This window comes from Anopheles marshallii, chromosome 2 (assembly GCF_943734725.1).
Source record: "Anopheles marshallii chromosome 2, idAnoMarsDA_429_01, whole genome shotgun sequence".
Taxonomy (NCBI): Eukaryota; Metazoa; Arthropoda; class Insecta; order Diptera; family Culicidae; genus Anopheles; species Anopheles marshallii.
Genome location: NC_071326.1, coordinates 77551407 through 77570521, shown reverse-complemented (window position 1 = coordinate 77570521; position 19115 = coordinate 77551407). Strand labels below are relative to the sequence as shown.

General features: G+C 44.6%; 1 protein-coding gene across 1 annotated transcript in view; it reads left to right on the top strand.

Moving 5' to 3' along the window:
* Positions 1 to 1182: 1182 nt before the first annotated feature.
* Positions 1183 to 19115, top strand: part of LOC128719783 (dual specificity protein phosphatase Mpk3) — a 28287-nt gene continuing 10354 nt past the window's right edge. Inside the window, exon 1 of the mRNA XM_053813420.1 lies at positions 1183 to 1633. Within this exon, the coding sequence (XP_053669395.1) occupies positions 1183 to 1633 (451 nt within the window). The remainder of the gene's footprint in view (positions 1634 to 19115) is intronic.

The window sequence follows — 19115 nt, the reverse complement described above, 5'->3', positions numbered from 1 at the left end:
TGTGTGGTTGTATGGGAATGTGTATAGGCGCGCGCGATTGTGAATGGCAAACAAGAGGGAAGCGACACACCAGAAGCAAAACAATCAGAACCTTTCCAAAAATGCTGTTTGCTTGCAACACTCGGAACCATTATGTTCTCCTAATGTGTACAACGCTAAACACTGCAAATGAAACATTTACGCCAAGCAGAAGCATGTATGAAACAGATATAACCTCCGCGTTCATTACGAGGTGACACAATGTAGAGCAGGCGGGAGAGGTGGAGAAGGAAGAAGAGAAAGTGGACGCGAGAAGGAAGCATTGAATTGAAAACAATTTCGTACAATTGTTTGCAACACACAAACGCGAAACGAATCAAGTCACACGCATTTAAAACTTTTTTTTTCTTTCGGTCTCTCTCTGCTCCCTCCTCGGTTTCCTGCTCTTCTTTTCCCCCTTTCCCTTGTTCCATTTCTACATGTGGTAGTGGTGGTGGTTCTCACTCAAGTCATCGGTCATCGCCAGGAATGAGCAGTTGGTGAGGATGATGAGATGAGCAAAGTTTGATCGTGCTCACTCGCATGAGAAATGATCCAACACATATTTACCTTGCGTATATGTGTGTGAATGGGTGCGCGTGTTTGTACGGTGCATTTGTGCAACCGTGCGAGACTCTCGATCGTGGCGAGGGAAACGTTGCGCTGACTGTCATTGGTGACGTCATCAGCTCCCCCCAATATTGCTGTGGTTCATTCATGGTTTTTGCTAATCATTATCTCGTTATCTCACTCTCTCTCCTCTCCTCTCCTTCGCCTACCTCTACTTTATACTTTCAAGTATTACACACGAACGTGGGCGTATATAAATGATTTTTTTTTCTTTTTTTACATAAAGTGATTCAATACGAATGATTGACGTGGTTGTGTAGTGAAAACAGTGTACTGAATGATATTTTCCCTTTAAAAAAGTGATTGAGAAATGTTCCGCTTTGAATCGTATCCGCGCGTACTGCGATAGAAGGTGCATGCGGTCCTGGTGCAGCGCATCAACAGCAAAAGGTAAACAAACAAAGTGTCAAAAGTGCGATAAGCGATAATACAGAGTCGAAGGTACCGGGAGGACGAGAACCGGCAAACTTGATAGGCAACGGCGAAGACAGGCAGAGGCTTTCCAGTCCAACATCGACCACACGTACACACACAATGCCCGATCACGATATAGAGATGATAACGAGCGAGCAGCTGCATGCGGCACTGCGCAAGTCGCAGAAGCATTTCATCATACTGGACTGCCGCAGCTCGCACGAGTACACGGAAAGCCACATCCGGACGGCGGTTAACTTCTCCATACCGTCAATCATGCTGCGCCGGTTTGCGGCCGGCAAGATCGACATCACGTCCACGATCAAGTGCCGCGATCTGAAGGAGCGCATCCTGTCCTGCTACAAGGAGAGCACCTTCGTGCTGTACAACAACAGCAACGAACCGGTCGGGGATGGTGGTGGGCGTGAAGATCTCGCCCTACTAACCGGTGGCGGAAGTTCCGGCCTAATATCGACAACAACGGCAACGGCCGCCGGAGGTAACGATACCACGATTAATGTGCTGCACCGCAAGCTCAAGCAAGATGGCTGCCGGGTGGTCTGTCTCGAAGGTAAGCTAACACTCTCCATTAACCACCGTTCTGACGCTTCATGTACTTTTAGATTTCGAAATCTTTACTGCCATCCGGATTAGTGTACGAACAAAGCGAACCCGTATGCGCAGGTCCGTTGTGTCCGGATCGTGTATTTAGCTACTAAAAGCATTTCATGTCCGGCCGCGCATTATGAATCACGCCGCGTTTTGTAAAGCGTGCGAGCGAGAGACGTGACCACTGGTGCTGTTTCATCTGGGTTGCGCATCTTCATCAGTACCCAGCATGTCTAAAACGTCCGACGTCTAAAGACCTCGAGTGACTCGAGAAACTTTAGGGGGGGATGGGGGTTTGGATTAGTCACCGTTGAAAGCATACTGAACGAATGTTTTGAACGATAAAACCCCCATTTCTTGTATGTCGTTCCTCGCAAAACATGTCGTAAATATCGCGGATATGTATGATATCCGTGTCCAGTTTCGTTTAAAGTCAGTGCAACAATTTAAATCATCACATTGCATTGTGATTACCCAGGCGGAGACACGCGGCCGTATCTTCTCCGTGCCCCATCGGGCTGTGTAAAGTAAACGCATCGGAATTTCCATTGGGTCAACAAATTAAAACAAAGCACACGCAAAGCGTCCGCTTCGCACAGTGCTGGCGGGACCAGTGCTCGCACGGAGAACATTCCGAAGTGATCGTTAAAGCGAATGTAAACGATGCAGCAGTAGCGGACCAGAAAAGGGCCACCGATGATTTTATGGTTTCTGTCTTCCTTTCTTCGCCGTATCGGTTTTCCGTGTCGGTTTTTTTTTTGTGTGGGATAGGTCGACACCACGACGCCATGACGCGGTTTCCGCAGCGCACGAGTCACACTGCAGGCCGACGGTTACGCTGCACGGCGGTGAGGTTCGACGGCGATACGCGCAAACGTTTCCCGTTTAGCGTTCCGCCGGAAACGGGTCGCTTTGGCGTTTGTATATTCAATCGTCATCTTCACGCGGGACACGAATTGTCGTTTCCTTCCAGTGCAACGGCGATGGGCAGGTATTTCCGTCTTTGCCATGTGGATCGGAAGAACACTTCCTTTCCGTGTTGGATTTTGATTTTATTTTTATGAGGGGCCGTTTGGCCGTATCACAGGGGACATACACGAGAAAAAAGAAACCCATCTTTGCTGTTCGGTTCTTTTCTGTCTTTTTCGACCGGAAAACAATTTGGTATTGTTTCGCACATCTTCACCCTTATTCGTACCCTTTCGTACAATGTAGTATGGTTTTTGTGCCGATGATTTTTTCTTGCGTCGTTTTATAGCACAGCTCAGACACATGTTCAGGTTGTCTCGCAGATAAACTATTACAGTCGGCAACGGAGATCCATGTACGTCGAATTTCCTTGTATCTCAACTCCTGTTACAATGTCGTTTGTTTTTCGGCTTTTTTAATCTATTAGCAATGCATTAGGGGCGGTCCGGTAATGCTTTGGTAGACTGCTCTGAAATCCCATCCGGACCAGAAATGGCGTAGCTTTTTGAATATTTTGAAAGTTAACAGATCCATAAGTCTGAAAGAATCTTTGAACTGAACGAATAGCTCTGAATCTCTCTTCTGATGATTCATTGATCTTTGAGAATTGATAAATTCTCATCTTCAAACATTCATGTGTCTTTGAAGATTCACGAATCTCAGAAGAATTAAGAACATTTTTACAGTCTACTCCTGATGTGGATAAATCCCCACTCCCCCACTCTCTTGTTGTGGCGATAAAGAAGAAGAAGAAGAAGAAGAAGAAGAATGTTTTTCAGTGAATTTCATGCCTTCTAAGAGGGTTTACGCTTCTTTTTCGAGCTACTAATTGTATCTATTGAGGTCCTCCTTTTTTGCACACTATTAGAAGCTGAAAAACAGACAAACCCATGCGGGTTTGCGGGTGGCTCTAGAATACATTGTTACACTACCTTATTGCCCTCGGTTAGCGAAGGTTGACATATGAGTTGAACTTTGCAATCAATGAATCAGTAGTGCAAAAAAGTGGAGAGCACTACAATCTAGCAACCACTTTGAATGTGCTTTAGCGCTCAGTTCAATTCAACCCACCCTCCCTATCTCCTCCCTGCCGCCCTCTCTCCCCCGCCACGTTTTCATTCACACACAAACGCGCAAACGGTTTTCATTCATACACCGCTGCTGGTGTCGTCCGCTTGTGCACCATTCATTTCGCGGTTGCGTGCGCGGGTTTGCGCTTCCCATTCATGTTGCTCGCCACGATCTATTGTATGAACGAAAAAAAAAACAACAACAACAAAATAAAGACCCACTTCATCAACTCGATACGGGCGCGCGCACGGCACCGATGGGTATGGGAATTTTGTGTGTGCAAAAGCAAAAGGAAAGCAAGCGAAGCAAAGCAAGAAGCAAAAGGGAAGCAAAATCATTTGCGATCGAGCAAAAACGGAAGAATTCCCACTCTGTTTTGGGGGTACGGTGCGGGGGAATGGGGGGGGTAATGTCACCTTAAAGGGAAAAGGGGAGTGTGGAACGCGCGGGTAAGCGGTTTCGTTCCGTTACGTCCCCATCTTACGCAGTCCAGCCCAAGAAGGGGCCGTTCGTTACGAATCGTTTCAGATTCGAGTGGAGTCTTTCATGTTCGCTTCCTCCGGTGTGTGTGGTTGTGCGTTGGTAGCCGTCTTCTTCTTCTTCCCTTCGGTTGTCATTTTTCGAATTCCCCGGTTTCATTCGGTGCACTTTTTCGCCCACCCGTGGGCTTTTTTTTTCGTGTGTGCAACCGAACCGAACCACCCATTTTGCGCACTTACGTGCACCCGAAACATTGGAGGGGAAAGAAAGAGCACACGGGCATGCCGAAGAAACCAAAGGAAAAAAAAAACGCATACCGGTGGCGTTGTCCAGCGAAGCGTAATCGTACCTAGGGGGAAGGGGTAGGGGTTAATGGCAAGGGGTGGAAACGGATGCAAAGTGGAATGGTAGTTGTGTGTGTGTGTGTGTTGGGGGGCAGCAAAAAAAAAACACCATGGAATGGGGGTTATGAATGGAGTTACACGAATGGAACATATAGTAAGGAGGGGTGAGAATCTTGGCAACGGAATGGTGGAGGCTGGCAGTGTGAAGAAATGATTACAACAGAGCCCATACACATTCACAAACACACTCACACACACAAACACCGAATGGCACTGGCTCACATGCATCGATGCGAGAGACACATAATAAGTCATTCATAAATATTCAAAGCAACCGTCCGCAATACCCACCACCCCCATTACAACCGAACCTACCCCCCCCCCCCCCCCCCCCCCATCCCGCGTTGTTCAGGTTCGAGTGCCTTCCGTTGCCACCCAGCGATCTACCCTCCCACCTCACGATCGGTTTATAAGTTGCTTGTACAACTTGCAAAGCAGGGAAACCACTCCACACCACACCGGCGCGCTCAAGGTATTGTTTATGGACACCGGTAAATTTATGGAAAAAGCGAGAAGAAAAAAAAACAAAATACCAACCGTAGACGGTATTTGAAACTAAAAAAACAACATCTTTCCACTTAAGTTTTAAAGGAAAACCCACGCAGAAGACAAAACCTACCGCACATCATTGGGGGGGGTGGTCCTACACAAATGGGGATTGGTGGCAACTGGAGCTGAATAACATAAAAACCAAACAAAAACCCATCAGGTTAAATCGTCACGGCCTACTAAAAATGTGTATCATCGTGTCGCGTCGCATTCTCGTCTCCCGCGGTGGCGGTTTTTTTTTTGCTGGATCTGAACATTTTGGTTACTGTCAAAACAATGAAAACACTGGATACGCGGTGCCGAAACGTGTGTTCACTTTGCACAATTTTGATCACATTTTTTTAGTGGATACCGTTCTTTTGCAGCGGAAAAGAGAGAAAAGTAGAGTTTGTTGCATTTCCGAGGGAGGAAAATCAGAGCTTAACTTGTGCTCGGAATCGGAATATGTATGTTGTTACAGGGTTTTACAATAGAAAGAAAATGACGAACAGAACATACTGAATACGCACAAACGAATAAGATAAACGGTAAGATTGATAGTGAAACACACAAACAACTTTATCGAATCGCAAAAAACTACATATGGAACTCGTGTGCACAATTTAGTGAATGCCAAATCGGTGAGCGTGTTTACGTTCAGGCGGTTTCAAAGGTTGAAATATGAAAACGAAGTTCGGAAACTAAATACAAGTTTTTATTGAAATTGAACACTGTAAGAACTAACTATTCGGCTGCGTGGTAAAATAAGTCTGGTCAATCCAGGAATGGCAGGCATGACCTAGTAGGTCGTTATAAAAGAAGAGGAAGAAGAACAAAAAAAGGAAAAAGAAGTTTTTATTTTCAGGGTTTTTATCCTTTAATCGGACAACTGCTTTGACCCACAGGTGACAACCGTGGCACCTGTGACAGGCAACCTGCTGCTGCAGGCGGACATCTTAGAGAAGGCATCGTTGAAGCTACAACATTATAGATCCCTTTAGTTTTTGATGAACTTCCTATCGTCGTACGTAGAGTTTTTTGGTTATGTTTGAAAATTAAAAAACATAAAAATAGATCAATTCTTTGCACGTTAAAAGATCCATGAAAATGTAAGGACAGATAATGCTTCATTATTAAATGTAATTTGTAAGAAAATCGGCACAATATCGGTACATTCGGCACAGTTCTGATATTCGACAACTTTTAATATTTGAAAATTGATAATTAATTCATAAACAAGATAATTTTGTATAAAGTTTAGAGTTTTTTGTGAAACTTTACGAGTGAACCTTTTGCGAGTCTCGTGAACTTTAGGCCAGTTTGTTACACTTACACAGTGTAATACCCTCTTTAATGACACTTTTTGTCACGACAAGGTGATCATTAGTAGGTTAGATTCATACGTGTGACGTTAGTGGCATGTCACCAGCGCCGCATTTCCGAACCTGTAACACAGTCGATATAAAACCGTTTGGTAGGCCAGACCGATTGCGGAATGATTATTTTTTTATAACATTGCAACCCACACACATACCCGGCACAAACTTACCTGTGGTCCCGTTCGGTAGAAATCGGAGTACACTGTAGTGTACCGTGACCGTCCCGACCAACCCACTACTAGCCCGTGTTGCTGCGAAACACGAAACAACAGCAACAAAAAGCGAGTGAAAAATGAATAACGCCGGCCCGTGTATGCTAAACAGACGCTCTCAACCAGGCCATCGTAACTCGAAACCTTACACGGTTCCCTTCCCTGGGTGACTCCACCAGTCGTGGGCAGAAGTTAGCCTTCCCATCGCCTCTTTGCCTGCCTGGGTGTCATTTGAAAATTCATTCGGACTTTGGCGTCCCAAACGTTACGAGCGCGACCATATATACCCACCCCGGGGTCGGGCCACTACACAACTCCATCTTCAAAAACTCCTTCGAAACGATCACAATTTCCGCCCCGGCAGGGAGATATTACATGTCCACCACATGTGGGCCGCGCGTGTGTGTGGACAACCCAACCCGTGGGCCGTCGTTTGTGTCCGGCCGGTTAGATGGTGGGAAGGGTAATATTTCATTTACCTAAGCGGTGTAGTAGTTTTGGATTCAATACCGTTTTTTCTCGATTGGATCATTTCCTCTGGGACAAGATTTGTTAAGTGATAATTCCGTAGCTGAAGTTGTTTCGTCTTGTAAATGAAGTGTCAAAAAGCCTGTTGAGAATTGTTTGAAAATAAGCGGCGTTTGGAAGCTAGGAGAGTGCCGGGTCTCCTACATACAACGGGAAACAACGGTGGCAACACGAGCCTCTTTTTAATATGTGTGACATTATTAGATAACAAAATGTCCATATAAAGTGAAAATACTCACAATGGCTGCCTTTGAGATTTGAACCCAGATGGGGTGTGTTGCTGAGCGAAATGCACTACCGACTGTACTATTTGACCGACGCGCAGTTGATAAGCAAAAAGTGATATTTGTTCGATATACTAAGGCAGCTGACTATATAGCCATTCATGGTGGTCTAAGTTGGGATTTGAAGAATTTCTTCTAACATTTAATTTTGTTTTAATGCAATTCTTTTAATTGCTTGTTTGATCAAACTCCAATTTATTTTCCTGAAGGCTTCCTCCACATATGAGCCTTCCTTGTGATAGAAGTTTGACAGTTGTAACTTTTGTTTTGACATTTGTTGAGCAACTTGGCCAAAAATCTAACCGTTAATGTAAAAGTTAATAAGTAATTTGATTATTTTAATAGTTATAGCAGTTCAGATGTACCTTGTTGGAGTTCAGACTACTCCGATTCTGAAACTGATAGATAGATACTGTACTTTTTGTTGATATGCCATGTTCCAGCTTATATTAACCGTCAGATTTTAATACAGCAGCAAGAACTTTTACCACAAAATCCTGGTTACACGCAGAGTAACTTAATGTTGCCAGTTAGTATTGAAAGTTAGCAGTCTCTTTAACCTTCGTACGTCAGAACGCATTAGAAAAGAACCGATTGAAGGTATCGTAACTCCCCGCGCATAAATACAGTCATGACATTTGCAGTAATCTAATACAACACACCAAGGTTACATGATAGATTCCATAAAAATGAGCGTCAATTGCTACCTTAAATCAATTCATTTTAAAGAATTCCACTCGAGACTGATTGCTCCACAATAACTTCTTCGATCCCTCACTCTCTCAACAGTGATAAGATTGTGTGCGGTCGTCCAATCATGTCGTTAATTGTCTTCCGGTGCGGTACACCCATGCACTGTCCGGCGTCTTTCTAGTGCGGATTTCCGGATTGCGCAAAACCGTGTACTTCCGTTCGCGCAATATCAAAAACAGAGCGCAAGCAGATTGTGCTGATAGCGATGGTGACACTGCTGTCCGGTGCATGTGGTGCTCCTGTTGTGTGCAACCATGCTTTTTTCGTTTGTTTATCAAGAAGACGGCACAGGAAGAGTTCGATGTGGCGCAAGAGCAAGTGATGTGTTGTAGAGATTGGAAATTGTGCGCCAATAACTGGAGAAGAAGAGTAGATGAGTAGATACTACTGGCATTGAAACTATTAAATTTTACACCAGAATTCCATTGTAGATTTTGAGAACTTTTTGAGACGAGTTAGAAGAAAGTGGTGACGTTCTGCGCGAACTGCAGCGTACTTGATGCCTTAAACCAACGTATATCTGGAGGTGACGGTGTAAATTTTGGGTGATAAAGCCGTACGTGGTAGGCACAGCGCAACCAAGCCATGTTTGACGTCACACACTCTCGATTGGCTTGACCGGACGCCAACGTTGTGTGCCGCCGTCTCTTATCGAACCTGGATGTTGATCGTTTGCTGCTGGTGCCTTGCCCACAATCATCATCCAAGCACGTCCACCGGACGAAAGTCGCTCCAAAACCTCGAGTCGGTGAAGGTGACGTTTTCGATTTTGTACCGCGATTGTGTACCGGCCAAATCGTGCCAAACCATCTCTCCGTCATCCGCCCTCTCGATCTGGGAGCATTCTGGGAGCGGAGCACGGAGGGGGGTATTATTTATAACTTCCTTATCACATGCGCGCTTCTGCCTGCGTCCGCGGGTCTGTGTGTGAGTCAGGGTTCGGGTCGTACGGTTTTTCGGTGTTTGATAGGGTTTTTGTTGTCTTTCTTCACTCCCGTAAAAGGGGGCACGATGTTGGTTTGGAGTGAAAATAGAGATTTTCTAACTAATTAAGAGCCGGGAAGTAATAAATTTAAACGGTTTTAATGTCCCATTCGCACATCCGTTCGCATTGTTTGGATGATGGCTGTTGGTGCGCTTGGAATGGCCATTTATTTTTATTTGTTTATTATTATTACTTTACGTTGAAAAATCTCATATTTTGACAACTGCATTCGAGCATGCATCATTCATCCGGCAGCACGTTCATCAACTGGTTCATTACATCTGTCAAATGTCAGTATGTTTTTTTTTCGTTATTCTACTGTCATCAATGACAGCCACAAGATCAGAGTTGGTCGATTCTCTCGTTCGAAATCGTTTGAAAATTGATTCGATTAGCGTGGGAGCCCCTACCGCTTCTCGCCCTTCGCTCGCCCCCTTCCCGACGGTGAAGCACTTGTTGCCGTTTATAGTGCGTGCACCCGTGCACACACAGCACGACGTAGGTGAGAGATGACATTAGGTTCGGGAAACAATTTAAAAGCAGTCAAGCCAAAAAAAACAACAACAAAATCGCCTGAAACGTGATTTCATCGGTTGTGAACAGCAAAATGGTGATGATATTGAATGAATATCGTGTCAGCACGAACGGATAGAAAGAGAAAGGGAGAGCGCTTGTATGTTGTGTTTGTGTGTGCGTGTTATAAGAATGAGAGAGAGAGAGAGGGAGAGAAAAAGGTACGCTTGAAGAAACAGTGTGGGCAGAGAAAATGCATGAATGAAATTCGACACACTGAAATACAGCGGCGTCTCTCTCCCTCTTCCCCATTTATACGACCTTCCCTCCTTTCTCCTTCCCTTCATTTTGTCAACCTTCTACATCCTTTGGCCAGCTCTTTTAGCTCATCTCGGTGGATTGGCTTTTTTGCTTTCTCGCTCGCGAGAGAGAGAGCTCTCCTTCTCGCTATTTCTTTTACTCGCTTGTTTGCTGTTCGTCACCTTGTTCGGTGGCAACACAGGCGCGGATTTTACCAACGCATACTTTGATGAGGAATTTTTTGTTTCCCTTATGTTCCTTATACAACAAGACGCGCAAGCGCACCATTCTCTTGCCGTTGGCATGTGTGTGAGTGTAGATTGAAGTTTTTTTTTTTGTTCAATAGTTGGTCGCGTTCGCGTTCCGTTGCTATAGTAGCTTCCCCCGTTTGCCTTACGTTTGCTCCTTCTCTTCCACCCCTTGCACGCTCTTCGACATCGTCATCGTCATCAGCGCTTATGGGTTGGGATGAGACGCGAACCGTCATCGATGAATGGAGGAAGAATCAACCGGATGCAAACGCGACAATCACCTTCGATAAACGGAAAACAACCCGACCCTCACTCCGATCTCCGCGCCCGACGATTCATCAACCCATCCTGCTCCAACTTAGAATGAAAATGTTTCCTCACGGCACAAATCAAAACGCCGAGAATGAGTTTTTTGCTGCTAGTTGGAAGTGTCTTTTCGTTGCTGTTTGTTTTGCTTGTATTCTAACTATCGTTTCGGGCGTGTGTGCGTGTTGGTGGTGATTTGATTGGCGCTTGCTAGCACTGTTTTGATGGTGTGTTGGTGAGAGGGCGGTAGAAAAAAAAGTACACTGTCGGAATGTGTTTAACACGTTCTCGTCGCACCACTCGCAGTTGGATTTAAAATTCTATAAACTGACGCTTGTTCGGATTTAATTACACTTTACTGTTGCCTGCTGTTCTGTTTACATGGGTGTGACACTTTTGTCGTTGTATTTATTTATTTGTTCTTTAGCCTTTCGAGCGGTTTACGAACATGATTTTAGCATCAAGCTTCAAGTTCAAGTCAAGTTTGCAGCTAAATTGTTGGCAACGTTTTATTGGAACAGCAAAACTAAACTGGTGAAGAAGCTTAAAATCATTCAACATGAATGATTCATAAATCCTACGAAATTTATGAATAAAAGTGAGATTCTAAGACATTCGTTCGTTTCAAAGGTTCAATCGAGCTCATGAAACAGATTCATTCCACACTATTCATTGATGAAATATTGTATGAATCATTCAGAGAACAGTTGGAAATTGTATGTTAAATGAAAATAAGATGACACTACTAAATTGATAAGTGAAATGTAACAACAGATGTCTTAAAAGTGTCTTAGAAAAGAGACGAAACGATATGTTTACACACATTATACAGCAAGAAAGCAATCAACTGTGTTTTAATTGTTGTATATTTCATTCAATTTGAATTTAATTGTTTCCCGGTTCCTGTTCAGTCTGTGCAGACAGTGCGTGGTGGCTGTCCTTGCACCAAAACCAATTACAATTAGATTTCACCATTTTCCACCATCGGCCACTTGATCATTCGACTTCTCGACACCCAATCGATCAAGCGATCGTGTGCCGCGCTGGGGCGAGAACAAACATCGATCCGATGAAAGATGGAAACACAGACCCCCCCCTCTCCTACGGGCTCCCCCCTTCGCAACCCCCGTTCCCCCAAAACAAGAAGCGAAGGGGGACCATGTGGGAGGATGATGATACCCCAACTGGTGAGGTGAAAGTTTACACGCACACACATGTTCCCGGTTCGAATTTCCTTCCCCTTCTTCTTCTTCTTCACCACCACCCTAATTTCAAACCACCCCCACTCGAGAGGAGCGGATGGGGCGAAAGGTTTTTCTTCCAAGGTCGGTCATGCATCTCGCTCGCAATTGTGTGTGCTTTTGTTTCGCTTTGCGCCAGCAGACGCAGCAACAAATCCAACATCGACGCACACACGGTGTGTATATCTGTGCCGCATGTGTTTAGGCTGTTGGATTGTAACAAAAAAAAAAAACTAATGTGAGATTGTTTACAGAGCGAGAGAGAAAGGGGAACCAATTTTCGTTTTCTTCAGAACATTTCCATCCCACCACCCTCACCCCTTCCAGGTTTTGGGGGAACGAAAGCAAGTTTGGTGGGACGCTCGTTCGTACCTTTAAACACGCGGCACGGTTGGGTCATCCGCCCGTTGTTCTGACGAAGAGTTCCGCCAGACCCAGAATGATTCCACAGTTCGCTTCATTGGATTCATCCGGTCCACGCACTCAGCGAACGATGACGCGGTTGGGCGTCAAAACACCAGCTCTGCGTTTTTGTGTGTGGGTCTCTCCCATTGGAACAGTTTGTTACAATTTCGTTTTTTGTGTGTGCACTTTTTTGTGTTTGGTTAATTAATTTTGCCCGGCTCGTAAAACCGGACCGGACAAATCATTCATTTGCAGCTAATGCAATGGGTTGGGTCTGGTCCAACCGAGAACAGAAGAAACGCACACACGGCACGCCAAAGCATTTAATTTCAACGATGATTTATAACGGTTTTTTTGTTAGTTTGTTTAAAAAAAAACCGGTAAACAAAGTATCTCCAATGTTAAGGCGCTCGTACAAGAAGGAAACTGACACCAGAAAAAAAACAGGGAGTAAAACACACACGCCCCATTCGTTCTGTGGCCGAAATTGCTGCTGTGAACATAACGATTCAATAAGAAAATCATATGGTTGCGTTTCCGCTGCGGCAGTTATTCCCACAGCGCTGCGGCCGGTACCGTCATCATCTTTTCTTGGCCTTTCGATTGCTTTCCCTTTTTGCGCCTCCCGCTTGGCTCCGGTCCATCGAGTCACAGCGAACACACAGCCCGAGTGAAAAGGCCATTCATGTGTTGTCAACGGAAACACAAGCGACCTTTCTCCCCCCCTACCCGTCACCCGTTAATTCCCTTTCTGCTCTGTCTAATTTCCATCAACTTCCGGCTTTACTGTGTTGGTCGCACCCGTGTCGAGGTCGTTTGGGAATTGGAAGAATCGGGCTGTCGTCTGGGTGTGTGTGTGTGTTACAAACCGGAAACAATAGAAAGAAGATAGATGTGTGATGCAGAAGAAGAAATGGTGGGCTCCTACATACAGTCGTTTCTTCCGTTCTGTTGATTGGTTGTTTCTCTAATTCCTTTTTCGTTTTATTTATTTGCTTATCCTGTATAATTTCAACGTTTTTCTTCTTTTAATGTTGTGTGTTATATCTGTTTTGAATGAATTATTATATTTGTTTCGTTTGTATTTTGCTATTTTCATGTGTGTTGTTCTCTTTTTCTTCCTTAATTTTAAGATGATCATTTTTTCATTATTTATTTTTATCCTTTTTATTTTTTCTCTATTAACACCCTGTTCCAGCCATTTTATGCCTATCATTTGAAATTAGAAATTCTCTCTCCGATTGTTGAATTTAAATGATAATTTGTTGGAAATCTTTTGCATAATTGCTAATTCTGTTTTTTCGCTTTCCGTTTTTGCTTTTTGTATTTGTTTATACTGCTCATCTTCAACTATTTTTTTTTTCATGTAAAGTTTGCAAATTTTCAGGTTTCGTTTTTTAATTTTTTGCTTAAAAAAACATTATATCGGTTTTTTTTATTTATTTTTTTCTACATTTTCCTAACAGCAAATCTCAACTATTTGCTTGGAATTGTCGGTTTTACATCTTCTATTTTTAATTTCAATTAAGTGATAACGAAAACATCCTTCACAATTCCGGCTTCTTTTTGCATTTCCCCAACCACACATTACTTTTTGCTTTATAATTAAGCCTTGCAATAGAGTGAAATGAAACCCCGATGCGTTGTTCTCCGGTCTCGGTGACCTTATTTCCCAGAAGTCCTACCGCTTTTGTTTGATGACAGCAAACACAGCAAAAAAAAAGGCCTAAACCTCCGTTCCTCTCGACTCTTCCATTCACCACCGCTTTGGATGTACGATTCGTTTTTTCGTTGTAACGAAGAAAATTTGACAAAATATAGACATTCACCTTTCGGGATGCAAAGCGCAAAACGTGTCCCAACTTGACGCGTGCTGAATTTGTTTGCTCTCGTCCCGCACCCGCACCATCGGGCTTCTCTTCTCCCTTCGCTTTCCATTTCGAGTGAGTGGATTCATTTGGGTGAGACATAATAAAAGTGAATCGTACGCGCTAGTAGAAACGTTCGCTTCGTTTGCCATTTTCCATGGGTTCTATTTCGATTGTGTGGAATTTTCCTATTCCATCACCCACCGGACAGATTCCTGGAAGATAAACTTGTCAAGGGAGGGTGGTTTGTTTGTAGCTTCTTCGTCATACGACACAGGCGTTGGGTTGCCATTTTGGAGCTTTCTAGCAAGTGTGTTCGCGTGCGTTTGTGAATGTTTTTGTACTTCCTGGAAAGAGATGGTTCAGCTTGTCTATTAAATGATGCAAAGCGATGTGTTATTATTTTCTTTTACATCCAATGTTGATATTAAAAGCAATCAATTATTAGTCGGAATCCAAACAGTTAAAAGCGTCCAGAATGGAATGCTTTATAAGCAATTCAATCATTTAGAGAAGGTCCTCCGTTCAATGGAGATTTGTTCTAATTAAATCTAAGATTGCATAAGAATGTATGAAGTAGAATATATTTACTTCTCTGATAATTGTATGGCAGGATTTGTGGATACCAAATGGTTCCGTGGAATGTTTAATGTTAAATATTTAAACCAAATTTTTCAAAACAAGATGCGAGACACAAAGAGAGCTAGAGGAGGTGCGTGGGGTGCACATTTTCAGACACGGTTGGGTGGGTTTTGATGCTTCGAAATGGAAAAGTCAGCCCACTTTTTCAAAAGAAACACGCGCCCCGCGAATGTGCGCCCGAGACACAATTCGATCATACGGTCGGGCGCAACCTACACCTAGACGAAAGTCGTAACACCAACGCAACACGGGGGTTGCCCTCCCGTTTGTCCACCCTTTGCCGAAATGTCGACGGTATGAATCATCCTACAAACATTTCGATAGTAACGCGAATGAAAATTCAACCGTCACGATCGAATACTTAAATGCTACTTTATTATTTCTTTAGTTTATTAAATGTTTAAATTTTGCAATAGATTAAAGTTTTTTAAATGGTAAAACAGTTCAGCAAAATATGGTATATCAACGCCCTCTTTTCTACTAGCGCTTAAATTTGCACTTGAAAAATTAAGAACATTTTGCCTTGCGGATTGCATAGTTACGGGCGGTTTGCGTAGGAAGCGCGCGAGCTAATTATAAGCGTTCTGTGCTCTCCCATTCGCTGTCGTTCCCCGTTGGAGGTGGCGCTCATTCATAAAAGCATACCACCGGCACTCATTTCTCGCATTCGCAGCACAGGACATCAGCGGGCTTCTCGCTCTCGCCAGGCGGACCCGGGCAGCTTGCTAACAGAACTTCGCATCAATGCTTTGTGGGAGCCTCGGGTGTGTGAAGAGAGAAGAGAGCAAATATAGTACCATCCTAACTCCAATGGGTTATCCGTGTTACGGAGCGGGGTCTGCTCGTGGAAAAGGATGCGCAGCTGCGTATGGTGCGGGCTGCCGTGTCTGTGCTTTCGCTTTCCTTTTTTTCCCGCTGTGGGAAGAATAAACGCGTGGGCGCACGATGAGGTTGGATGGAAAACTACCCAAAAATCAATGATCACCATCATGATGATGATGGCAAAGATGAGAAACACACCGCCCAAAAAAAAAAACACACACACACTTCTTCGCTTCCCTCCACGTGTTCTGATGGAGGCGCCCAGTAGGTTGTCCTTTCGGGGGAGGTTTTTATTGCAACCGAGGGTTGTTTTTTTCCTGGTGTTGGTGTAGCAGCATTTTGCGTGGGCTGTCGTTTTTGTTGCAAAGCGTGGGCGTACGTAACAGCCAGCTCACTTAGCACTGGTTTCCTTCGGGTCGCTTCTACTCCCTTGTGCGGTCTCTCGCGTCGGTGTACCACGGGTTTGCTGCTGGTTTTGGCTACTGTATATCCTTGATCGTTGAACTATATATGTAAAAAAAACACACACACACACACAGACAGAGAGAAGCATTATCCTCGGCACAGGTCGAGGGCGGTATTTCGTGGAGGCGTATTCGCAGAAAATAAAAACAGAAGAACCGTCCCTCGCAATCCCGTCCAACGCATCGCAAAAAAACCTTACCAACTGCTATTGGGAAGCTAGTAGGAGGCAAACGAGCCGGTCTAAATTGCACGTGCGTAGGTGCCGTTGAGACGTTACCAAAGGTAGCACCGGGTCGGCTTTTTTCTTTTAAGACCAAAATCACAAAATAAATCGAGCTGGCGTCAACAGATACGCACCCGACAGCGACGACGGGGACCGACTTCGAATGTTGTTCTCGGGCGAGTCCTCTATTTAAAGCTCCCGCGTGGCTGCTGGTGGTGATGTGTGGCTTTTTATTTGTGAGTTTCGTACAAGGATATGTGCACGAATCGGCAGCAAGGCAATTGCTGCCCACCAGAATGCTAAACTTTGGAGCGCCCTCAGGCAGTGGATAATACGGAGATGATTTCAATGTTCACGTAGGAGGAAAACGGAACGTCTAACCCAGCGGTTGGCAGTACCACCGAAACGCGCACATTGATATCAGTGATCAGACCAAAGCGCGCCCCAGAGTCTGTAAATCTGTCCCCTACACTCTTAGATTTAAATTGTTTTTTTTTCCTCAGCTTGTTTGTTGATCGACGTGGGTAGCAAACATTCATATTCGGTGCGCTTATCGTCCTGCTACCGGGCAAATATGTGTTGATTAAAATTATTTGAAGCGGGCGCCTGGTACCTCACAATACGTAGCTGGCTGCGTACGTGATTCCGTTCGGCATTACTCACGCAACAAAGGGCCGTTGATTCACTGATGTAATCAGGAGCTTAAGAGAAGTTTTTCTTTCCTAATATCTATACTTGGTATATTAAACAAATTGCGCAATAGTAGTGCTTTGTTTGATTTGTTTCGGGAATGTTATTTCCTTCCCCAATTCTGCTTAACAAACGTCCAAAAATCATATTTAGGCATCAATACCAGGAAAAGCTCCCCTTCTGTCAGTGTTCATTCGTCCGAAGGTAGAAGCTTTCGCGCTGACGTCACCGACGTATGACGTAATGCCCACCAAAGCTTCGCATGAATTCCGCACAAATGTATCGTGACGCTACCACTGCACAACCGGAGTTCTTGAAAAAGTTTGCTTCAGTTGCCACGCTTTGAAGGGCCGTTTTGCCGGCGAACGTTTTGTTCCTGGGCACGCAAGAATGGGCACCAAAAGATGGTGGAAAAATGTTAACAAATGAGCGTTGATCGCGCATTTTTAAGACGGCTAAAATGTCGTGGCATTATGGCGTCTTTGCAGTCACTTCCGCTACGAAATTAGTTCCATCGCTTTGTGGACGTACGGTTGATGGCTTTGTTTCGTTGCCGGGTGCAAACATAATGTTGGTGGTAGCAGCAGCAACTGCGTGAAGCAAATCAAACCTGATTGTCTTCGTTACGGTTGCGTTGCGTCGGAACGCTATTTCCGGCGATCGGTTGATGGTTTCCGACTGTTCCGTTTCACTGCTGTGTCGTAGCAAGTGCTTTGAGAAGGTTCTCGGCGCGAAGTTCACTTAGTCTACCAAACAAAGAATTATTACTTTGCCCTTTTAACATTTGCCTGCATGCCTGGGCTCTTTAAACGAATGAAGTTCAGCTCAACTGGATGCGATATTTGACGCTTTCCACCTTCATTTGTCACTTTCGCATGCGTGTCCAGGTGCTAGCGTGCTTGTGATACGTTAGGCTTTCTGCAAGTGGAATATATAACATGCGATATCATGTCCAGTGTGCGTTCCGTGTACGAATAAACCGTCTCCGCTGTGTGTTTCCTTGTGGAAAACGGGTATTAAAGGTGCTACTGTGTCCACGGGGCACTGCCACGTTCCAAATCGATAGCTTTTCTTTGTTTGGATTCGTTTGTACTGGTCTGGTAAGCAACGTAAGAATATTTAAGAAAGATATTTTAGATAAAAGTGGGCAAACAGAACGGAAATGATGATAATACATCGAATAACAGCAGTTCGTTCCTCTCTTTACTGTCTTTCATCGTTTAACTTTGTTTTTCTAAAAGAATTTAAACCTCAAACACACAACGCACATTGTTAAAAGTTTCGGCAAGTTCTTTTCTAACGTGCGCACGTATTTAATGTTTTTTTTCCTCCTCTATTTCTCTGCTCACTGTGGCGTAATCTATATTCCTTTACCTCACCAAAAAAAACAGAAAAGAGGAGAGCAAAAACTGGCCACCTTACTCCCTCGGTGTATGTGTGTGTGTGTGTGCACCATTTTTTGGCCGAGCAGAAATCGATCCACACAACACAATTTTCTGAATGAATCCCACGCGCGCTCCACCGATGTGGGGCATGCGCAGTTTCGCAGCTGCCCCGAGCGGAACCTTGTGTAAGGGCGTTTTTACACCACCCCAGACCCACCGAGCAACCCCCCTCGAATTGCGGGGGTTGCGGAGAAAGGCATCGTAAAAATTATCTTTTTCAATGAACCGGGTGGCGCACGGGAGGGAGAACTCACGATCGATGAGTGGCACTTGTCGAATGGAAACCCGGCGATAGGTTGGCTGCTGGTTTGATGATGGATGTATTGGAGCAATAGAAGGGAGGGGGGCGGGGTTTTTCTTTTTGGGGTGATCGTGACAAATTAATGTAGGAGTTTACCCTTCCCATGCACATGATGCATGATGGATTGTAAATGAATTATCGATCGTTTCTCTGGCGGAGACCCTTTGGAAGTGACAGCTCAAAATTCACCAACACAAAATTATGTACCACACACGGGGTTTCAAAAGGGGTTTCTTGAGCGCAGGCTGTGTTCCGGGGGTGTCATTTTAGATCACCGACCACCGCAGGGACACCCCATTAGCCTTCGCCCACCAACACACCCAGCCGCCGGGCAGGGTGTTTGTGTCATGTGTTGGATGAGTAAAAGAATCCCGTTCCA